At 49.2% G+C, this 22014-nt stretch overlaps 1 protein-coding gene across 1 annotated transcript in view; it reads left to right on the top strand.

Annotated features, from left to right (window-relative positions):
* The window catches only part of DNAH9 (dynein axonemal heavy chain 9), a gene marked incomplete at its 5' end in the record, with an annotated part of 294508 nt that overhangs the window by 260422 nt on the left and 12072 nt on the right, over positions 1–22014 (top strand). Inside the window, 5 exon segments of the mRNA XM_081115813.1 lie at positions 1124–1351; positions 5319–5510; positions 6557–6748; positions 10011–10181; positions 14338–14520. Of these exon segments, the coding sequence (XP_080971939.1) occupies positions 1124–1351; positions 5319–5510; positions 6557–6748; positions 10011–10181; positions 14338–14520 (966 nt within the window).

Raw genomic sequence — 22014 nt, forward strand, 5'->3', positions numbered from 1 at the left:
TAAGGAAACATACTGCGATGAAGCAAAGTGACTATGTTTACTAAGTAATAAATGTAGGTTTAGAGAGATAGACAGACGAACAGACAGATAAGAATCACAATGGGAGAAGAGAAGGGCTCGAAGACATAACAGGAGCCTGGCCTCGGAGGAGGGAGCATCTGTGAGCAGCAGCGACTCCGTGTAGGAAGGCAAGTTTGGGAACAACTAGCAGAATGGTTTGGAGAGAGGGAGAAGAAGCCAGGAAGCTTGCTAGGAGGAGTTTAAATCATTGCTTTTCAATTTGTACGGTACATACAAATTGCTGGAGGATCTTATTAAAATGCACGGAATCAGTGAGTCTGTGTGGAGCCTAAGAGTCTACATTTCTAACTAGCTCCCAAGCAATGCCAACATTGCCGGTCCATGGGCCTCACTTTAGAGCATCGGGAGTTCAATAATCCAGGTGTCAGAATGCAGAGATCTGGATTGTTATGTAACCATGTGTTAGGCTCTTTTTTTGTTGTTTTTTTGTGGGGGTTTTTTAATCCTCACAAGAGGATATTTTTTCCATTGCTTTTCAGAGAGAGTGGAAGGGAGTGAGTGTGAGAGAGAGAGAGAAACATCGATGTGAGAGACACATCAATTGGTTGCCTCCTGCATGCACCTCAACCAGGGCCGGAGATCGAACCTGCAACCAAGGTACTTGCCCTTGGCTAGAATTGAACCCAGGACCCTTCAGTCCACAGGCCGACGTTCTAATGACTGAGCCAAACTAGCTAGGGCCCATGTGTTAGACTCTTAAAGGGTGGGCCTCCTAGACCAGCAGCATCAACATCACCTGGGAACATGTTAGAAATGCAAATTCTCAGGCCCCACACTAGACCTACTGATCAGAAACTCTGGGGTGGGCTCCAAGAATCTTTGTTTCAACAGTCCCTCCAGGGGATTCTGATGCAGAGTCAAGCTTGAGAACACTGTGCTAGAGAGACTTGGGGCATCATGGGAAAGGGTTCACTTGCAGGATACTAGGAGGTCCCCATTACTGGGACTCCCAAGACTCCTCTAGCTGTCTTCCTAATAACTGTTTACTGGTACCAGAACTAAGCAAATGCCTATGTTTGGGGGGGTCCATCCTTTCCACCAGAACATCCACCTGGTTGCCAAGTGGCTCAGCACCCTGGAAAAGAAGCTGGAGGAGCACAGTGAAAACAGCCACCCAGAGTTCAGGGTCTTCATCAGTGCAGAGCCTGCGCCCTCCCCTGAGGGCCACATCATTCCCCAGGGCATCCTGGAGAACTCCATTAAAATCACCAATGAGCCTCCCACGGGCATGCATGCCAACCTGCACAAGGCCCTGGACAACTTCACTCAGGTAAGGCCCTGGGAGGGAGGGAAGAAAAGCACCCCATCCCACAAAGAGCCGATTCAACTGGGGAGGAGAAGAGCACGCAGCTGGGGCGGGGTGGGGACCCACTGGGCTATGGAGCAATGCCCTTAGTGGGCAAAATGTGTTCCCTTTGAGACTGACCTCCACCCTGTGGCTACTCAGTACAACCCAGCTCTCAACTCCTGGATACCCCTGGGGGACCAAGCTTAGGGTCTTTCTTTAGCAAGAGGTTTGGGGGAACTTGTGCGAGTCCACGTGTTAGCTAAATATCCCAAGACCGAAAAGGGCGTGTTACTGTACACCTAACTGATGTGATCCTTGGGTCACACACTTATTGGCTAAGCATACGCTCTTCAGGCAGGGGGTTGATACATTCAGATGACAGCAGTTGACATCCGTATGCACCATGGCTATCAAAGTTTCAAATGCCGTGGTGTCAGGTAGTGGCCATCTAGGCTTGGAATGTAACCATGTCTTAGACTCTTAAAGTGCAACCCGCAGAACAGCAGCATCAGCGTCAACTTGTTAGAAATGCAAGTTCTCAGGCCCCCTCCCAGACCTACTGGACAGAAACTCCAGGGTGGGGCCCAGGAGTCTGCGTCCTAACGAGCTCTCCAGGGGACTCTGTCGCGCCACTTTGAGAACACTGCCGCAGGGAGAGGAAGAATATCAAATGCAGGCCACTACATCCCGGGAATTCCACTGCTGGGAATCCTCAGGCTCGGGTTGTGGAGTGTTTATTAAAAGTCGAGGCCGCCCCCGTGCGTGGCTCACTCCCCCTGGAACGCAGCGCTTGCAAAGTCTGCTGCTCAGGCCTCTCTCACCTCAGGAAGGCGCCCTTTCTTCTGCTTCTACCTTGGCGGTTCTACCTTCCTGGGAAGGGAAATGCACAAGGTGTGACTATCAGGAGGGTGGGGGTCACGGGGGCCACTTTAAGGTTCATCCACTACGCTGGGCCTTGGTGGGGTCCGGAGGGATGGTTCCAGGATCTGTTGGGAAGGCTTTCCTCTCCGATGTCATAACAGCATCGGTGGGTCTCTGGCTTCGTGGGACCCGTGCAAAACTCACTGCAAGCCCCAGGTGGGTCATCTAGGTAACTTGAAACAGACCAACACGAACCAGCAGGACCAGGGGCCCTTGGGGGTCTGGTTCAACTCAAAATAAGATGAAGACCACTAGGCAGTCAGAGTCTCAGATTTTACTGAGGTGTGATGTCCCTCACAGTGTCGGAATCAAGCAGCCCGACCTGGAGAGGAAGCTGCCACAGAGATCGGAGAAGTGAAACTCGTCCAGTCTCCTTTTTCAGTCACCTTCCCAACCCAACTCCAGACACACAAAATGTGGAACAGAGAATAGGGGACATGACTGGGAGACTCGGGATGCTTCAGCTTGCTGCTTTGTTAGCCCCCTTTATAGGTGGCGAGGCTTTATAGGCGCCCTCTTTATAGGTGGCCAGGCTTTATAGGCGCCCTCTCTATAGGTGGCCAGGCTTCATAGGCGCCCTCTTTATAGGCCAGGCTTTATAGGCGCCCTCTTTATAGGTGGCCAGGCTTTATGGGCGCCCTCTCTATAGGTGGCCAGGCTTTATAGGCGCCCTCTTTATAGGCCAGGCTTTATAGGCGCCCTCTTTATAGGTGGCCAGGCTTCATAGGCGCCCTCTTTATAGGCCAGGCTTTATAGGCGCCCTCTCTATAGGTGGCCAGGCTTTATAGGCGCCCTCTCTATAGGTGGCCAGGCTTTATAGGCGCCCTCTCTATAGGTGGCCAGGCTTTATAGGCGCCCTCTCTATAGGTGGCCAGGCTTTATAGGCGCCCTCTCTATAGGTGGCCAGGCTTTATAGGCGCCCTCTCTATAGGTGACCAGGCTTTATAGGCGCCCTCTCTATAGGTGGCCAGGCTTTATAGGCGCCCTCTCTATAGGTGGCCAGGCTAGCCCCAAGCAAAGACATTGCTGCCCTGAAGAGGCTTAGGGTTGCGCAACAAGGTGAATGCGCAAGATGCCACTCAGCTGTGCCCTTCAGAGTGGTTAGGGTGGTAAATTTTATGTTATGGATATTTAATCACAATTTTTAAAATCAAAAGTTGAACAAAAAGGCACCGATTGTAGTTAGCTAGCTCTGCTGAAGGATGCAGTGGCCGATCCTCTCCAGTTCTGCCTTGAGGGTCTGGGACAGAGCCAGGAGGGGGGCAGCAGGTGCCTCGCATGCTACATCTCCTAATAATTAATATTAAAACAGTATAGCGCCACTGGGTTATTGTCATCTACAGCACACCTGGTGCCATCATCCCAGCATCCCCGGGCCGTGGCTACAGGGTTGATTTCCCAGCAAGGCCGAGGTCGGTCTGGCTCTCAGGCAACTGGGGAGTCATCCCAAGAGCTGCTGGCTTTTCCTGATTATTCTGTCCCTGCCGCCGCTGGGTATTTTGACCATTTATAACCATCTTCAGTAGCACATTCCAAGGAAGAGGGATAGACCTATGGTTATAGTCATTGTTTAAGTGAGTTTTAATTCCACACACACACACCGCTATTCACTCTGTCTCTTCAGAGCCCTATTTTAACCATTTAAGGGACAAATTGCGGAACTGAGCTCTTGCCCTGCTTCCCTGGGAGCTGTGCTGTTTGGGGTGATCATTTTATTCTGACTTTTGAGTGCACCACTGTCAACCAGTTTCAGCTTTTTCATACGTGATTTCTTGTCATTGGGCTTAGAGGCATTTTTCAGCAGGACCCAATTTTTTTCAAATGTGCCTTTCAAAAGGGAAAAAGGAAGCACTCTACGTGTCCACAGAGAGCTCCCCTGTCCAGAGAGCAGTTAATAAATTTTTGTTTGCCCTCTACACCTCCTCTGACCTCTCACACCTATATCTTCATGGCACAATGGTGCCCAACGAAGGCACCAGGGTGATCCCCAAATAGCCAAAGAGAGATTAAGATTGTGTCTTGGGTTTTCCATGGGAAAACCAGACGTACCAGAAGCTTAATCTGTCCTGTCCCCTCTGCTCCTCCTGCCCACATGAGCAGTCCTAGGACCAGTTCTCAGAAGAAATTCCAGGACTGACCCCAGCCCCCTTGGCGTGAGCTTTGAAAGTGCCTCCCTGGCTACACCTGCACCATCGGGCTCCTTCCTGAACGGAGGGCCCTCCCTCCGAAGAAACGTTTAATTCCAAAGAATCCAGGGGCTCTCGTCCTACCATCCCTTCAAAATGCACGTTTCCCGTCCCCACTGTTACACCGTCCCCCTTAAAATCCACCAACCACGAGCCCGTTGCCTCCCCCTCGGACCACCTCCTGCTGGTCTCTTCTCCCTCCTGTCCCCTCCATCTCTCTGGAGCCCACCTTCTCCGCCGGCTGTGCGCTCTGCAGCCAGGACCCCTCGGCGCCCTTGTCCCTGCAGCTGCGTGTCCGTAGGCCGCTCGGTTAGGCTGGTGGCTGGATCCCCATGCTCACTCCACACCGCGGCTCCCCCAGCAGTGACCGGGACTCTCAGCCACATGGGCAGGAATTACCCCTCCGAGGGCCCGGGACGGCTAAGAAAAGCATGGCAGGAAGGGAAGAAGTGAGGGGATGCTGTGGGAGTCCCCACCCCACGCAACATGAGTGTGACAGACGCGACCCCCCCTGGTCACTTCCCTGTTCTCCATTAGCTCCGCTTGAGGACTGAGTTAGCAGGTCTACGCGTGCCAACTTTTACCGTAAACCAAGCCGCACTGTAAGCTGGACGCGAGCCTTCGCTCAGATTCTAAAGGAAACCTCAGCCCCCCGCAGGGTCCCCTCAAGCCCGAGTGCACGCCTGTCCGCAGTGCAACCTGTGGCCCTGCTGTGGGGAGCGCAGACCCTGCCCAGGTCACACTGAAACTCTACCCAGAGCCACCCCAGGCCCCCGACCCCACCCCGCCCTGCGCACAACAGCAGCTCTGTGCTGACATGGGAGGCGACACTCTCCTTTCAGGACACCCTGGAGATGTGTTCCCGGGAGACGGAGTTTAAGAGCATCCTCTTTGCCCTCTGCTATTTCCACGCGGTGGTGGCCGAAAGACGCAAGTTTGGGCCCCAAGGGTGGAATCGCTCCTACCCCTTCAACACCGGGGACCTCACCATCTCTGTCAACGTGCTCTACAACTTCCTGGAGGCCAACGCAAAGGTGACGGTTCCAGCCAGCTCGGGGCAGGGCATCAGCACAGGGACGGGGGGGGGCACACAACATACCCCGAGAGAGGAGTGAGGCCACGCGAGCTGTACCGCGTGGCCAACCCCAAGACCAGGACCAGCAAGAGGCCTGGAAACCAAACCTGGGTCTCTGGCCTGGTGTGAGCCACTCCGTGAGCATTTGACCCAGGGCCCGGCCACCCCCGTGTGCTCTCAGCTTTGCAGGGGACTGTGGTTGGCAAGACGCGGCCCCACGCTCACCTGATACAAGTTCCCAAATGTATTAGCCGAGGACGCAGAACTTCTCTGTCACACCAAAGTTAAAGAGGCCAAGTCCTCGTTACACCTTGGTCCCTTCCCTCTCCATCCGACGTTCCTGTTTCACAGGACACTGACACCGACAGTCCACGCTCTTCCGTTTAAGGGAACGTCACACCATCCAGGCTCTTCTGGCTCACAGACCAAATGCAGCGTCCACAAGGCCTCCTCCTTCCTGGTGGGGAAGTGAGTGGGGCCCAGGAGCCCTGAGCACGCCCCTGCCTCCAGCTCCAGGGATCCGGGAGGCACCCCCTACCCCCCCATAGCTCCCCTCCTCCATTTGTTGCCCTTGGACAAGGCTTCCCCGAAGGCAGGGTGCGGGTGGGGCTCCCTCCACAGCTTCACCCGCCTTGAACTTGCCCGCTGCAGTTCATTCACTTTGGACTTCCAGGAGACAGTTAATTAATACGCTAATTAATGGCAGGAAATTAGAAAAGTACGCTGGTTCCTATTTTCTTCCATTTGACACTTGCCTGTCTACAGGACTTGTCGGTAGAGCCCGCCTCCACTGCCACGGTTAAGGACCCCGAAAGAGGGAAGGTATATATTCGAGGGGTGAGCGCCTCACCCCTCCTCACCCGTTGATGTAAGGCTTCGAGCATTTAACGAGCTCCCACATGCACCTGTCTCTGCTGGGGACTGGGGTGCCAGGTAATAAAACACTGCCACACGCGAGGCCAGCCCCGTGCCTGTGTGGAGACTTTTCTTCTGCTTGTCTCTCAGGTCCCCTATGATGACTTGCGTTACCTCTTTGGAGAGATCATGTATGGAGGCCATATCACTGATGACTGGGACAGGAGACTCTGCAGGACGTATCTGGAGGAATTCATCAAGCCAGAAATGCTTGAAGGAGAGCTGTGTCTGGCCCCAGGGTTCCCACTCCCAGGCAACATGGACTACAATGGTTACCACCAGGTAAGGCTCGCTCTGTCCTCAGGACAGCACCGTGCTGCCCACGGGGACCCGGGTCCTCCTTCAACGTTGCCCTGCGTGGCTCGGGGATGCTCACGCAGGGCCGGGAAGGGTGGCTTACATCGCCGAGCAGATACCAAGTGTGGCTGTCAGCCCCGAGTTTGCTCAGTGCAATTTGAGAGCTATGGGATTTCTAGCCTCAACTTCATGATACAACTGAGCTTTTGGAGATCATTTATTGATTTCAGAGAAGGGAGGGCGAGGGAGAGAGAGAGAGAAACATCAATGATGAGAGTCATTGATCGGCTGCCTAGCACACAACCCCGGCATGTGCCCTGACCCGAAATCGAACCTCAATCTCCTGGATCCTAGGTGGATGCTCAGCCACTGAGCCACTCCCGGCCAGGCGAGATCTTTTTATTCTTGAGGTTTGGCTCAATAATTCTGTTTGTTGTTCTTTTCTACAAATAACATCCGGGGCATTCATTTGATTGTTTTCATTCAGGATGCTGGCAAAGCCATCAGGAGCAAACTTTCAGGGGTGAACTCAGCTAATTTTTGCCAAAGTGTATCGCAGGGATTCTAAACCTCTTCCACCACCCCTCCTGTTCTTTCTTGGTTGCTATGAACACAGGCATACGTGCCCACATACACATACCAAGCAAAATGTTCAAACAGAGCTTTTTTATATTATTACTTTGGGGTTTTATTTTGCTGTTACTAAAGCTATTTTTAAGGTGCTCATCTTTGCCTATTTAGCCTGTCATGGAAAATATATTAAAATATAATTTTTTTTTAAAAACTGTTTTCAGTAAAAACACTCAAAAACATTCAAACAGATGGAGGCGAAAAAGCATGTTATTAAACAATGAATGGGTTACCAATAAGATCAAGAAAGAAATCAAAAACTTCCTGGTAACAAATGAAAATGAACACACAACCACTCAAAATCTATGGGACACAGCGAAAGCAGTCCTGAGAGGGAAGTTCATAGCCCTGCAGGCCTCCCTCATAAAGCAGGAAAAATTTCTAGTAAACTACCTAAGTCTACAATTTAAAGAATTAGAAAGCTCCCCTGTGAAGCCGTCCAGACCAGGGCTTTTGTTTGCTGGGAGTATTTTATTCCTGCTTTGATTTCATCAGGTGTTATTACCCTATGCAGGTTTTCTGATTCTTCCTGATCCAGTTTTACATGATCTCACTCATATGTGGAACCTAATGAATAAAATAGACTGAGGGACAAAACAGATCCAGAGACACAGAAGCATGGAACAGACTCAGGGATCTCAGTGGGAAGGGGGGGTGGGGGAGAGGGTGGGGAGAGATTAATCAGAGAACTTATATGCATATGTGCATAACCCATGGACACAGACAATAGTGTGGAGAAGGCCGGGGGGGGGGGGTGGATGTGGGGTGGAGGGGATCAATGGGGAAAAAAGGGAGGATATCTGTAATACTTTCAACAATAACAATAAATTTTTTAAAAAATATATATTTATTGCTTGACTTTTGAAGATGCCTAAAAGAACTTTGATTACCAAAGTTGAGGGAAATACTGTTCATAAAAACATTAACTACAAGCTTTTAAATTTTTTAATTCATAAAATTTAAGAAGGTAAGTCATAAAAGTCATTCGATCCAGAAAAAAATGGACCTATGAAAAGAAATTAAAAACAATAGGACTCAAAAAAATAAGAGGACTTTTTATTTAATCCCCACCCGAGAATATTTTTTCCACTGCTTTTTCAGAGAGAGTGGAAGGGAGAGAGGAGAGAAACATGGATGTGAGAGAGACACAGCGAGTGGTTGGCTCAGTTGCCTCCCACACGCGCCCGGACCAGGGCCGAGGACTGAGCCTGCAACCAAGGTACTTGACTGGAATCGAACCCGAGGCCCTTCCCCTCTAACCACTGAGCCAAACCAGCTAGGGCAAGAGGATTTTTTAAAAACTACTTGACCAAAAGTCTTCAAGGCTTTAGCCAAGAAAATTGTGCACGAGCGTCCCCTAGTGTCCCCTAGTGGGACAATTCGACAAGCAGCTGGAGCAGCGATAGGCCGCAGTAACTTGGTTGCACACTTGCAAGTAACTGAGGTAGATTTTCCTTTTCTCCGCCCCTCCCTCGATCTGTCAGTTAACAGGGTTGCAGGGAACCTAGCAAGAAGCCCAGGAGTGTGCTGGCTGCTGGAAGAAACGCAAAAATGAGCACGCAAACTTGCCTTTAAGGGATATTTTACTTAGACTAGACGTTACTAACACCAAGAAATCATTAAACTCAAATCCGGAGCTAAACTCAGGGATATTTTCTCTATAATAGAAAGAATTGTACTCAGAGGATATTCAGAGAAGAAATTGAGCCTTAAAAACTGAGGAAGATTTTTAGGTCCTGCAGGATGTGGCCCACCCTGACTGGCCCCTGACACATGCGATTTGGGTGACACACTGTTTTAAAAAAAATTTTCTTTTAAATATATCTTTATTGATTTCAGAGAGAGGAAAGGAGAGGGAGAGAGAGAGATAGAAACATCAATGATAAGAGAGTCATTGATCGGCTGCAGCCCGCAACCGGGCATGTGCCCTGACCGGGAATCGAACCCCTATCGCCTGGATCCTAGGTCGATGCTTAACCGCTGAGCCACGCCCGGCCGGGCTGCTTTAAAATTTTTAAATGAGAGTACTTTTCGCCAGAGGCAGGACCTCTCCCATTCTCGCAAAGCTAGCCCTGCGTCCCAGTTCACACGTTTATTTTGCATGCGTTGTCCCGTGTTCCTGTTTAGATTTGTCATCCCTGGTTTAGCTAAACAGGGGAGAGGAAAGTAATTCAAGGGCAAGAGGTCTGAGGTCCTGGACGAGCTTGAGAAAAAAACACCAGGTGGGGTTCAGTATTTCTACATGACTCGAGGAGCTCTCCTTGCGTGTGGAAGGCGGGGGGGTGGTGTCGGGGAGCACGGAAGGGGTGAGACTGGAGATGCGTAAAATCCCCTAAGCTCCCCCGACAAGACAATGATGTCACGAATGCGGGAGTTCTGGAGGACTCGCCCAGCGCACAGGCACGAGCGGCGTGGAGGAAAGGAGGGGCCAGGATGCCACTAATGGGTGGCGAGCAGCTGGCAGCCGGGTTGGTGAGCAGTGTTCACCTGGAGGGCCGAAGGGACCCCGCAGCCTGGGCCTCCTCTGGCCCACGGACTGCGCTTTGGAGCATGAACCAGGGTGGGAGGTGGGAGATGTCTCAGCTGCTTTCTAAGAAAGCCTGCCCTTGCCTTTCAGTACATTGATGCCGAGCTGCCCCCCGAGTCTCCACATCTCTACGGCCTCCACCCCAACGCAGAGATCGGCTTCCTGACCCAGACCTCAGACCAGCTCTTTCGCACGGTGCTGGAGCTGCAGCCCCGGGACAGCCAGGCCGGCGAAGGAGCAGGGGCCACGCGGGAAGAAAAGGTACAAGGAGGGGTTTCCAAGATCACTCTGGGGGCCGAGGGCTGCAGGCGGAAACCTTGTCCCACTGGCCGGTTGGCCGAACACAGCACAGACCCCTGTGCACACCTTCCCCCCCACGCGCCCGGGACATGCCCGCCCTTCAACCCAAGAGCCCCTCCCCCTGCCCAGTCACGTCACCACCCAGGCCATCTGGTTACATCCTGGGAAGTCGCGGCCATTGGGTTTGGCAGTTTGCTTTGCTAGGGCACCTATTTAATTCAGCGTGTCGGCAAAGTGAAGGAAGTGCGTGAGTGGTTTGGGAAGCTTGAAACTGGCTCCATGACTCCTTGGGAAACTAAGTAATGACGGTGGGGAGCTGTCCCCCAAATCCTCCACCCTCATTCCACCTTCCAGATGCTCCGTGGACTCTCTCATTTTCCTCCCTCACCTCTCTGTGGACCACATGTACCCAGAGAGCCTCCTAACGCACAGTTACTGCTACTAAGCGCGGGGTCCCTGACATTTCAGGAAGGCAGAGGGGGATTATGGGGTGGAAAGCAGACCAGGGTGAGGTATGGGTTTGGGGACAACCAGAGGCAATGCGAGGGCAGAAAAGCAATGAGGCACCCAAATGTAATTTCTCTGTGAAGTTTTTCCTAAGACAAGCTAATCCATAATGAGAGATGCACCCCCTTCACTCCCCTCCACCCCGCAGCGCTGCTCAGGTTCCTCTAAGAGACTCCATTGGGTTTATGAGGAAACATTCCTGGAAGACTAAGGACTGAGAAACCTGGGAGCCATCAAACTTTTAGGCCCTGGGGATTTGCACCCTCGCAATTTGAGGCAGGTGAGAATACTTTGGGGAAGCGGCCTGTAAATCACACTGCTCGGGCTGCCCCGCCAGCTGATGCGTAAGACATAACCTGAGAACAAAAGGAAGAGAGGGAATTTTACATTACCCAGAGTCTGAACCGCGTAGAGTGGAAAACACTCCCAGCCCTAAAGATGGAAAAGGCCGAGACAATATAGACAACAGGCAGGATTCCCCAGGCAGCATTCAAAGGAGATTCTAGTTCTTGTAACTTTCTTACCCTCTTCTTCCAACTAATTCAAAAAATAATGAGTGTGACTGTGTGTGTGTGTGTGCACGCTTCAAAAATGGGTAAACTATGCTCACTCGCCAAACTAGGAAAACCTATTAGTACCACAGATACCGGGAAACGGGCAAATTTTGTGAATCTACAAAGGGCTCCTGCACCTGGGAAAAGAAGGAAAGAGAAGAGAGGAGGGGAGGAGGGACCCAAATAATTCATAGTAACTGGCCAGAATAAAACAAATGGCCAATTAAAATATTCTCGGTGTCACTCAGAACTAAATGAAGTTATGTGAAATATCATTTTTTACCTAATAGTAAAGATTTTTAAATGGGGTTATACCCAGTGAGGAGGGCCTAGGAAAACAGGCACCCTCATCTCTGCGGGTAGAGGTTTAAGTTCGGGAACAATTTGACCACAGTTACAAAAATTTAAATTGTTCATATTTTTACTCATAATTCTATACATAGGAATTCAATCAGTGGGAACACTCAAAAGTGCACAGATTTTATGATTTATGTGTTGCAGGATTGCTTATAGCAGTAAAAATAATAAACAGACCAAGTATCCAATAAAGAACACAAACTATGGTCTGCCAAAATAGAGAAATAAGATATACTGGTTTTAAAAAAACTAGGAGCCCGGCCGGGCATGGCTCAGCAGTTGAGCGTCAACCTAGGATCCAGGCGACCGGGGTTCGATTCCCGGTCAGGGCACATGCCCAGGTTGTGGGCTCCATCCCCAGTGGGGGGCGTGCAGGAGGCAGCCGATCAATGACTCTCATCATTGATTTTTCTATCTCTCTCTCTCCCTCTCCTTTCCTCTCTCTGAAATCAATAAAGATATATTTAAAATAAAATAATAAAATAAAATAAAATAAAATAACAAGGCAAATCCATATGTACTAACAAGGGAATGGGTCCAAGATTTATTATAAGGTGGAAAAATCAAGTTGGAAAAGCTACGTGCAGTATGATTCCATTAGCGACAGAAAGAAAGTAAGAAAGTAGGGGCCGGAGGGGAAAGGGAGGCAGGAAGGAAGAATGACAGACGTGATAAATATGGGGAGGGAGGGAGGGAGTTACGTGCATTGAAGGCTGCCTACAGAAATTATAAATCCCACAATCAGCAGTTAGTGGTTTCTCCCCCCTTTGAGGGAATAGGCAAAATTGTGGGAGGATTTTTCTTCTAATATTATATGGGTCTGTAATGTTTAAATCTTTATGGTGAGCACTTACTACTTTCCCCATAAGTAAAAAGGGCAGAGGTTCACCTGTTAGATAAAGCGGATCACATCCCTTGCAACCCACTCCTCCCATCAGCAGGGGCCATTGGGCTTCTCTGAGCAGAAGAGGGACTTGTGGCTGTCCCTAACCGTCCCCACCGTCCTCAGGCCCAGTCTCCGCCTGCTCCGCGGCCGATCAGTGACAGAATAGAACTGTTTCCCACACTCAGTGTATTTTGGAACAGTGCCTCCAGACGATCTTTTCATCTCTTTGTGAATAGTGTCCAAATGGCAGCTCACTGTTATAGGACTGTTTCTTCAAATTCTGCTCCAGAGACAGAAATATGATATAATTTTAGCCATTTGTCTTCCGCCCTAGCAGCAGCTTTCAGGTACCATTAAAATTCCATTCCAGCTTCTGCTCTGACAGCACCAGAGACCCATTTGTGACAGGGTGATGAGTTCTACTTTCTTTTTTCTAACATCAGCTCTTTTCCTAGAGAATGTATTATATGTTAACAATACAAGGCAAAGTGAATATTAATAATCCTTTACATTTATGTCATTTTTTTATAGCTTTCAGATGCTGCCACATTCATCAACTCATCTGATTTGATCTTTGCCTCAGCCCCAGGAGTTGGGGGAGAGGGGACAGGTGGAGAAAAACACTCTTAGAAATCTTTATAGATGCAGAAAATTGAGACCTAAACGGCTTGCTAAAATTCACATGTGTGGTGCATAAACAGAACTGTATTAACTCAGGCATGGTTCTCTGGTGGCAAGCAACAGAGACCAATTGAGCTGAAACAGGCAAGAAATAGCTCACATATCAAAGGAATCCTGACAAAGAAGAGAAGTGGACGGTCCTCTCAGGACACTTCATCCTGGCAGTGGCTCCAGCACTTTCTGCCCCTGAATTCTAGTCTTGAGATTCAAATTTTCATGTGTCTGGAAAAAAAAATCTGATGGGCCTACTTGGGTCATAGGAGGGCTGGGCCTGGGCACTGTGCCCCAAAACAATGAGGAAGAGGTAATTTCATAAATGAGCTAGGGACCAGTCAAGAAAAGATGGGGAGAGAGACTACGAACAGATGAAAACCATAGACATCCACGCTTGCACCTGAGGACCCAGGAGGCTGCACTCCCTCTTGCTGGCTCCCTCCCTGGCTCCATCTTTTTCTGCTGGCCACACGTGTCATGTCTGCACTTGTTTCATTTTTCTTTTTCTGCTGAGAGACCTCCTGGGCTTACTCATTTACTTCAAAATGGCAGGCTCAGCCTCCAAATGCTTGCCCCCAAATAAGTCAGTATCTCGGTGCCTCAATTCCAATTTCCAGGAGAGAGACCCTGGTGGCTCTAGCTCCCCTGGTCTAATTAGCTGACAGTTTGTGTGCCAAAAGGAATCATGGGGTGGGGAAGGTGGTTTGCATGATAGATGGGGGTGCTTCTTCCAGGACCTGAGGACAGAAAACCTCAGTGCAGCCTCTTGGAAACTCAGAATGGAAGATATACACTAGCTTCGTGGGGTCCAAAATGACCACCCTTGGTCCAAGTCTGTCCTAGGCCTTTCTAGTTTGTTTCTCACAGCTAACTGTTTTAGTCTCTGCGTTTCCCCAACTCCCAATTCTTGGAAAGGCAAGGCATCTATGTTCGTCTTTTTAAGCTGGTTGCACAAGTCACAGCCTATGAAGAGGCCATCCATGGTTGGTCCTCAACCCCTGACCCAGTTGACCTAAGCAAGTAGGCAAGAGGATGGCCAGGGATGGACCACTGGCACCGTTGGTTCCATATTACAGGAGGACAGAGACCTTCTGGAGAACTAGGGCCCCCTCTTAGCTCTGTTTCCTGTGTGCGGCAGGTCAAGGCCCTTCTGGAAGAAATACTGGAGCGGCTAACAGACGAGTTCAACATCCCGGAGCTGATGGCCACGGTGGAGGAGCGCACGCCCTACGTCGTGGTTGCCTTCCAGGAGTGTGAGCGGATGAACCTCCTCACCAGGGAGGTGCGGCGCTCGCTGCGGGAGCTGAACCTCGGCTTGAAGGTGGGTGAGGTCTTGGGTGGGAAGGGCGTTGCCAGCTGGCCCCTTGAGAACGCGGCACCGGGGACCCGGGAGCTGGAGAGCAGTTACCCTGCAGCAATCTAAATGCCCAAGAAGGCGTAGTTCCCAGGAACTGGAGCCTGTTCGTGCTCCAGGGAGGGTAACACACAGGCTCTAGACACCGAGCTGTGCTGAGGTTAGAATGAGCTACGACGGGCTGGTCGGCACGCGTGGGCTACCCAGGAGACTACAGGCTGAATGACAACCGAGACAGACGTCTTGACATCCTGGCGTCTTCTACTGACATAAGTAAAATACTTTCATATGAGGCAAAAAGGTGTGCTAGATAGAAGTAGGGTTCTAGTCTGCTCGAGATCAGCTCCCGCTCTCCCAGTTCCTCACCGTGTGGCCTTAAAGTGACTTAAATCTCACTGTGTCTCAGTGTCTTCACCTGTAAAACAGGGGTGATGGTCCTAGTTCATAGGGCTTTAGAAGAATTCAATAAATTCATTGACGTAGAATGTTTGGAATAATGCCTAGCATGTGGCAAGTACCCAAAGTACCAGCTGGAAAGTCTTATCACCCCATCAGGGGAAGGGAAAGAATTTTAATCTTTTACAACCTCAAGGTTGTTGAAAGATCCAAAGATCTGCAAGATCAAAGGTTGCACAAGCTGAGGTTTCTTGTGAGCAATGAAGGAGTCTAGTATTTCCACAACTGTTCACCTAAACGAGATTACTTTATTTACCAGAAGGCGTATGTCAAATGCCTCGCACAGAGCCTCACAGATACGCATTGTCGTAACCGTTCGCCTGGCTAATAGGTAAATGGGAGGCCTGCTGCCTTGTGGGAGAAGCTGGGAAGGTGACTGCTTGTCACTTTACATCAGCACATTTGGTAAGAGAATTATGACGCCACAGAGAGGGAAAGAAAAGGCCCAGTTTTGCAGCCAACAATGAAAAGTCGGCCCGGCCCTGGATGTTGGGGCTGTGGTGTGCTGCCACCTGGAGTCTGGCTCTTGGAGTTACTCAGCCATGGTCACATGTGCATAGGAAAAACAACCGTGAGTTCCTTCTCATGCAGTCACATAGAAACTGCAAAATAAATTGCAAAATCTAGGTTAGTGGGTTTCTTAAAAATCTGTTCATTTCCCTTCTCCCCCAGTAAGGATGGAGGGAAATAAGGAGGAAGGTGAGACGGGAAGGGATGTTGAAGACTTGGACGATGTTTGGTAATGTTTCCAAATTGGGCACCAGCTTGTAATGAAATGAAATGCAAAATTTCGTGGGACGATCTGAAACGTAAATAAGGCCCTTGCCCGTCACGCCCGCGGCTCCGTTACTGTGGCAGGCACGTACATGTGGTGATTATCTGGAGGGGGCTTCTTGCAGCCTGAGCGTAGGAATCCCGCGATCTGGTGCAGTCTCACCCATTGGGCTCCCTGTTCCTTCGCTCGTTTTCCTTCCGAGAGCCTCGCTGCGGTCGGGGGTCAGGAATGGCAGAGAGTGGCTGGGAGAAGATGAAGGGGGCAGGGAGGGCCTTCTCTGCTCTTTCGGTCTAGGCAAGCTTTGGGCAAGTCTCAGCCCTCCGTGCCAGAGGGGAGCCTTCCTCTCCAGAATGGCAGCCTTGGAAAAACAAGCATAGGGCGGATTATAACAAGAAAGAATCAATTCAGTGCACATAGAGAGATGTCTTTGGAGGAAGAGTAGCATTATGACAGGTGGTGACAAGAAGAGTCTTCCAGAGCCTCCCAGCACAGGAACCCTAAGGCTGCTCTAAGGTTTCGCCTGCTTTGGCCCGAGAGAAGGGTCCACGCCAGTGAGTAATAGCGATATGGTGAACTTCAAAAGGTGGCCGGCATTCACAACGACCCAGAGCAGTAAGGACAACTGCATATCGCCTTTCCCTTTTGTCACTCTGTAAGCTGGAGGACAGACAGAGCGATCTCCACTTAAAAATGTGGTCATGAAAAACAAGTCTCACTAAAGAAGGTTCCCAGACTGGTCTGGTCAGCAGACTCCCTGGGGGCTGCATCGCTGTACACACTCCCGTCTGCACCCTCCAGTCCTACCAGCCCCTGGAAACCTGCATGTTTAACCAGCAGCCAGGTAAGTCTTGTGACGAGTCCAGCTTGTGAAGCGCAGCGTTAAGGCAAGTAGGCAGAAGGAGAGGCTGGGCAGACGTCTTCGTGGAGAAATGAAGGCCCAAGGGGATGGCGGCATAGTTCAGAGCAAGGAAAGTTTTTAAGTCCGTGGAAGAGAGAGCTGAGCTTGCAAGAAATGAGAGCAGGAAAGAAAACCGCAGAAGGGACTGCCTGCGACAGGAGGGGTTCACAGAACGGCCTGACCGGAGAGGGAGATGTGAGGACCCCACTGGACAGTCCAATAAACGAAGAAGTGAGAAACTCCTCAGCTCCAAGCTTCCCGCCAGAACACCAGTGGGGCAGCGTGACTGGCCCCACTGACCAGCTTACCTGGCGGGGGCAGCGAGGAAATTCTCATTGAGCTGCTCCTTTTCCTTCCCTTTCCTTCTCTTCAACAGTCACCTTAAAGTTCTAGGAGGATTTGAGGTGGAGCACAGGGGGACATGAGACAACTTAACGCTAACTGGCAGAATAAACAGGCAAAGCCAAATGCTCTGCCCAGGCTGGGCACTAAAGTTTGAAAACATCTAATTTTTAAATCATTAAATCAATACTCTTGGCATTTATGATAAAGAAATTTTTATTTGTAGTCATTCACAATTGGATGGATTGGAAGCCATAATGCTACCCAAAAAGTGTTAGCTGAACTGAGAGGCCCTGACGACTGAGATCTCCAAGCACACAGCACACAGAAATGGTAAGAAAGGCAGGGTGGTCACCAAGAGAGGTCAGCTAGCCACAGCCATGCTCCCACAGAGGAATTCCCTTGGGGATTCACCACAGTCAGAAACCTGGCTCTCAGCCTTACACAGTGAAGAACCAGACCCTGCCTGTATCTGAGAGCTGGCTGGTCAAAAGTACTGACTCCCACTAACCCAACGCATAAACATCTGATGTACAAAACTCCCACAGGCCAATTTATTCTTCACAGTAACAACGAGGTATAAATTTCAAAGGGCCATATACTGATGGCAGCCTATCCAGAAAATTCTCTGCCTATATAAGAAAACTACATGAAACTTCAAATTCTTAGACCTGCACTGTACAATACGGTAGCTACTAAAGACAGGTTAGCACTTGAAATGTGGCTAGTCCACATTGAGATGCGTCATAAGCTTAAATGAAACACCAGATTTAAAAGATTTTTTAATGTAAAATATCCTATTAATAATTTTTATATTGATTGCATATTGAAATAGTGGGTATTTTAGATATATTGAGTTAAATAATATATATTATGAAAATTAAGTTCATCTGTTTCTTTTTACTTTTCTAAATGTGGCTACCAGAAAATTCAAAAGTGCCTGCACAACTCACATTTGCAGCTTGCATTATATGTATTGCAGTTGGGATGTGCTATCTGAGATGGAGCTGTGGCCAGCCTAGAATCTGGGCAGGGCTGAGAACTATTTTTTATTATTCAAATGTTTGATGGCATTTTCCCTGTGCTTCAGTGGCTGATTACCCCTTCTGATTGACAAAATTTGTTTCTAAATATGTGAAAAATGTTTGAACGTAAAGTCCAGCTTGCTGACTTGGAGAATTACTCCAGCTCTTTTACTCTGATCCACTGTGTGTTGACTTAACAGCACAGGTCTGAGAGGCGTGCCGTGCTTTGGCCCTGTAATGATTTAGTCACCACTCAGCAGGCGGCTGCCCCAGCCCAGATGCCTTCAATCTTCTGGCCACACTCCATCAGAATCCCCAGGTGGATCAGAATCTTTGAAATCCAGTGTTTCATTTATGCTTTAGAAACAAATTTTGACAATCAGAAGGGGTAATCAGCCACTGAAGCATAGGGGAGAAGTCTGATGCCATCAAACATTTGAATAATAAAAAATAGTTCTCAGCCTGGAAACCAGCCTGGAAGGGGTGGAACCCATATCATTCCTGCCTCCCTCCCCATCTCCCCACCTCCCGTGTTTTATACAAATGAAAGCTGATTGCAAAGACCATCTTCATCGGGAGGGAAAAGCAGACAGGAGCTGACCCTCAGGTCAGGGTGCAGCCGGCAGCCCCTGAAGAAGGAAGCACATGGGAGTTGCTGCTCCTGTAGATTGATGTCGGCCGCACGCCTGCAAGCCCAGAGCACCAGCATCAGGCGCACCAGCGGTGCCCCTTCCAAACAGCCAGTCCTGGCCCTCCAGAGGCTGAAATTCTGAGGTTTGGACAGGAGCCTACGAATCTGAGCTTTTAACAAGCTCACTGACTTAAAGCAATGAAGGCTTACCAGAAAAATAAGGTTTTTATTCTATATCATAGCAAAGAAAGTTTCTGAGAGCACTTATTTATAGGGATGAATTAATGGGTAAGGTCACAGCCAGACAGCCCCCACATCCACCATGAGGTACCCCCATCCTTTACTTCTCCGAGATTTTCCTGAAATGCTGACAGGTAGCAAGCAAGTCACAGGAGCCTGAAATGGGTCATTTTCTCAAGAGCAGGATTCAGTGTTTTCTTCATAAGTTTTCTGTTTGTTGACTGTTGACCTGGGACCTGGGGCCTAGGGCCTAGGGCCTGGGACCTGGGACCTGGGACCTGGGACCTGGGACCTGGGACCTGGGACCTGGGACCCAAGCAGGAGGAGCCTGGTCCCCCTCCATCAGAATGTGGGGAACTTGGGCTTGAGCGAATGGAAGCAAGAGTTCCTACGCTAGCACAGCTTGAGTCTAAGAAGGGCCTAACTGCCCAGAGTTGCCACAGAACTTCCCGTCTGCCCACTCCAGCCTCCGCCAATCTGGCAGCATCTTAGTAAACTGATTTTTTCTGAGCACCTTTCAGGAAATGCTGTCCTAGAGTCTGTAGATATATTGCTCTCCTAAGAGAGGGACACAAGGTACACTAGGGGAATCCAGGGCAGCGCTCTCTCGTTTCTCCTGGGCCCCTCCTCTGAAGATGAGTCATTTCCGCTTCTGCTCCAGGTCATGGGAACATCTGAGCTCAGAAACAGAACCACAAGGCCAGTGATCTCTTCTTTTCCCAGCCCCTGCTTCACTCTCAAACTGACAAAACCTAAACGATCGCACCTTTTCTAAGGCTCCATCACTCGTACATTCAACTAGTAAATGCAAAATCATTGTCACAATAAGTTATAATCATATATAAGCAGATGTGAGCAATTTTTAAGAAAGCCAAGTTATACATTTTAAGTTCCTCTGTTATCAAAGTGATTTCGGGTTTCTGAAGGGTGTTAAAATGTAAGTATTGCATATATTTTTCATTATCAGATTTTATTTTTAGAGCATTTTTGGGTTTACAGAAAAATTGTGCAGAAGGCACAGCGCATTCCCAACACCCTCTGCCCCCTCCATGCACAGCTGCCCCCACGATCCACAGCCCACCAGATGGTCCGCTTGTTACAACTGATGAGCCTGCTGGGACTCATCACAGTGCCCCAAGCAGGGACCGTAGTTTGCATTAGGGTTGGCTCCCGATGCTCTGCATTCGGTGGATTTGGACACATGTGTCATGACGTGTACCCACCATCCTGGTGTCTTAGAGAATAATTTCACTGCCCTAAAAACCCGCTCTGTTACATATATTTTAACCTTAAGCACGTCATTCCTTATTACAATGGAACTCGGAACTCGGAGAAGTGGGTGCTCAGGTGACAGCGCTGTGTCTGAAGCGGCACATGGTTGTAGGAGGCCTGGTGGCACGGAGTAAGGGTGGACTCAGCCGGGGAGAGAGCCGGGACCACGGGACTTCTCTGTACAGGCAGATGGCAGCGGCTGGCAGAGCCGGTCCCGTCTGTCTATCCCTGTTTGTTTCACTCTGCCACAGCCCCAGGGGGGTGCCAAAGGACAGGGACATTGCATCCCACTGTTTCCAGTACTGCCGAGCCAGTTCTGCTAGTCCATGTTATGGGACGACTCCAGGACGGGGGACACTTACTCCCAGCAACCCACGCGGCAGACAGCATTCACCTGCACGGTACAGTTCCATAGATGCACCCAGATTTAACAAAACCCCACATTTTTTCAGAAAATCTAATTTATTTTGCTGTATTTTTTATAAAAGCATTGTATAATCATGTAAGTAAAACGGCCATTGACAACTTCTTAGAATTTTTATTTTAAAAAGAAAAATAAGTAGGGCTTATATCTTTTAAAAAAAAAAAAAAAGTCTATTGGACTTTATTTTTTTGTAATGAGTCTTGATATGTCTACATGTCTTCTTAACTACAGTTTGGCAAGCAAGTTTGTACAACAGTATACCCACAGACATATTTTATTAAATTGCAATATATAGGCCCTGGCAGGGTTGTTCAGTGGTTAGAGCATCATCCCGATGCACTAAGGCTGCAGCTTCATTCCCCCATGAGGACACATACAAGAAGTACTCAATGATGCAGAAGTAAGTGGAGCAACAAATCAATGTTTTTTTCCCCCCTTCTCTCCCCTCTCTCTCTCCCCTTCCTCTCTCTCTCTAAAAATCTATAAAATAATTTAAAAAAAAAAACACCTGCAATATATAGGATTTTTAACATAGCCCTGGCACAAACACACATACAGTTTACATTGCCAAACAGAAAACTCAGCCTTTCTGTTTAGACCTGATTTGTCCAATAGAACTTTCTGTGATGATGGGAATGTTCCATCTGTGCTAATAAGCTCACATGTGGCTATTGAGCATGCAAAATGTAGCTACTGTGACTAAGGAGCTGATATTTAATTTTATAATTTTAATTCACTTGCACTTAAATAGCTCTTCAGTTGGACTAAGGGTTATTGGGTTGGACACAGTAGACCTAAAGCATCTGTGGAGAATGTGATGTAAGGCCCAAAACAATGGGTAAGGACTTGCCCAGCAGCTGTGTTCTCTAGGGAGAATATCAGGTAGTTTTTCGAGAAAAAAGAGACCCTCATCCTGCCCCAAAGATGAATCGAAGCCCCGCCCCACCAAATGGTTTGCAGCTCTTAAAGGCCCTGGTTTCAGTCCATTGCAAATACTCCTCCCATTGGCCTCTCTTCCGATTCTCTTCTCTGGCGTGTATTAGTCTGTTCTGGCTGCTGTAACAAAATACCACGGACTGGAGGGCTCACGCAACAGACATTATTCTCACAGTTCTGGGGGCTGGAAGTCCAAGATCGAGGTTCTGGCTGATTAGGTTCCTGGTGAAAGCCCTCTTCCTGGCTTGCACAGGGCCACCTTCTCTCTGTGTACTCACATGCCGGGGGAGAGGGAGGGAGGAATATTGAGAGAAGGACAGAGATTGATCTTCCTCTTCTTTCTTATAAGGCCACCAATCCTATTAAACTAGGGTCTCCCTGATGACCTCATTTAACCTTAATTACCTCCTGAAGCCCTATCTCCAGTACAGTCACATGCAGGCTAGTTAGGGCTTCAACACA

The sequence above is a fragment of the Miniopterus schreibersii genome (genome assembly GCF_964146895.1).
Source record: "Miniopterus schreibersii genome assembly, chromosome: 16".
In the NCBI taxonomy this organism is placed as follows: domain Eukaryota; kingdom Metazoa; phylum Chordata; class Mammalia; order Chiroptera; family Miniopteridae; genus Miniopterus; species Miniopterus schreibersii.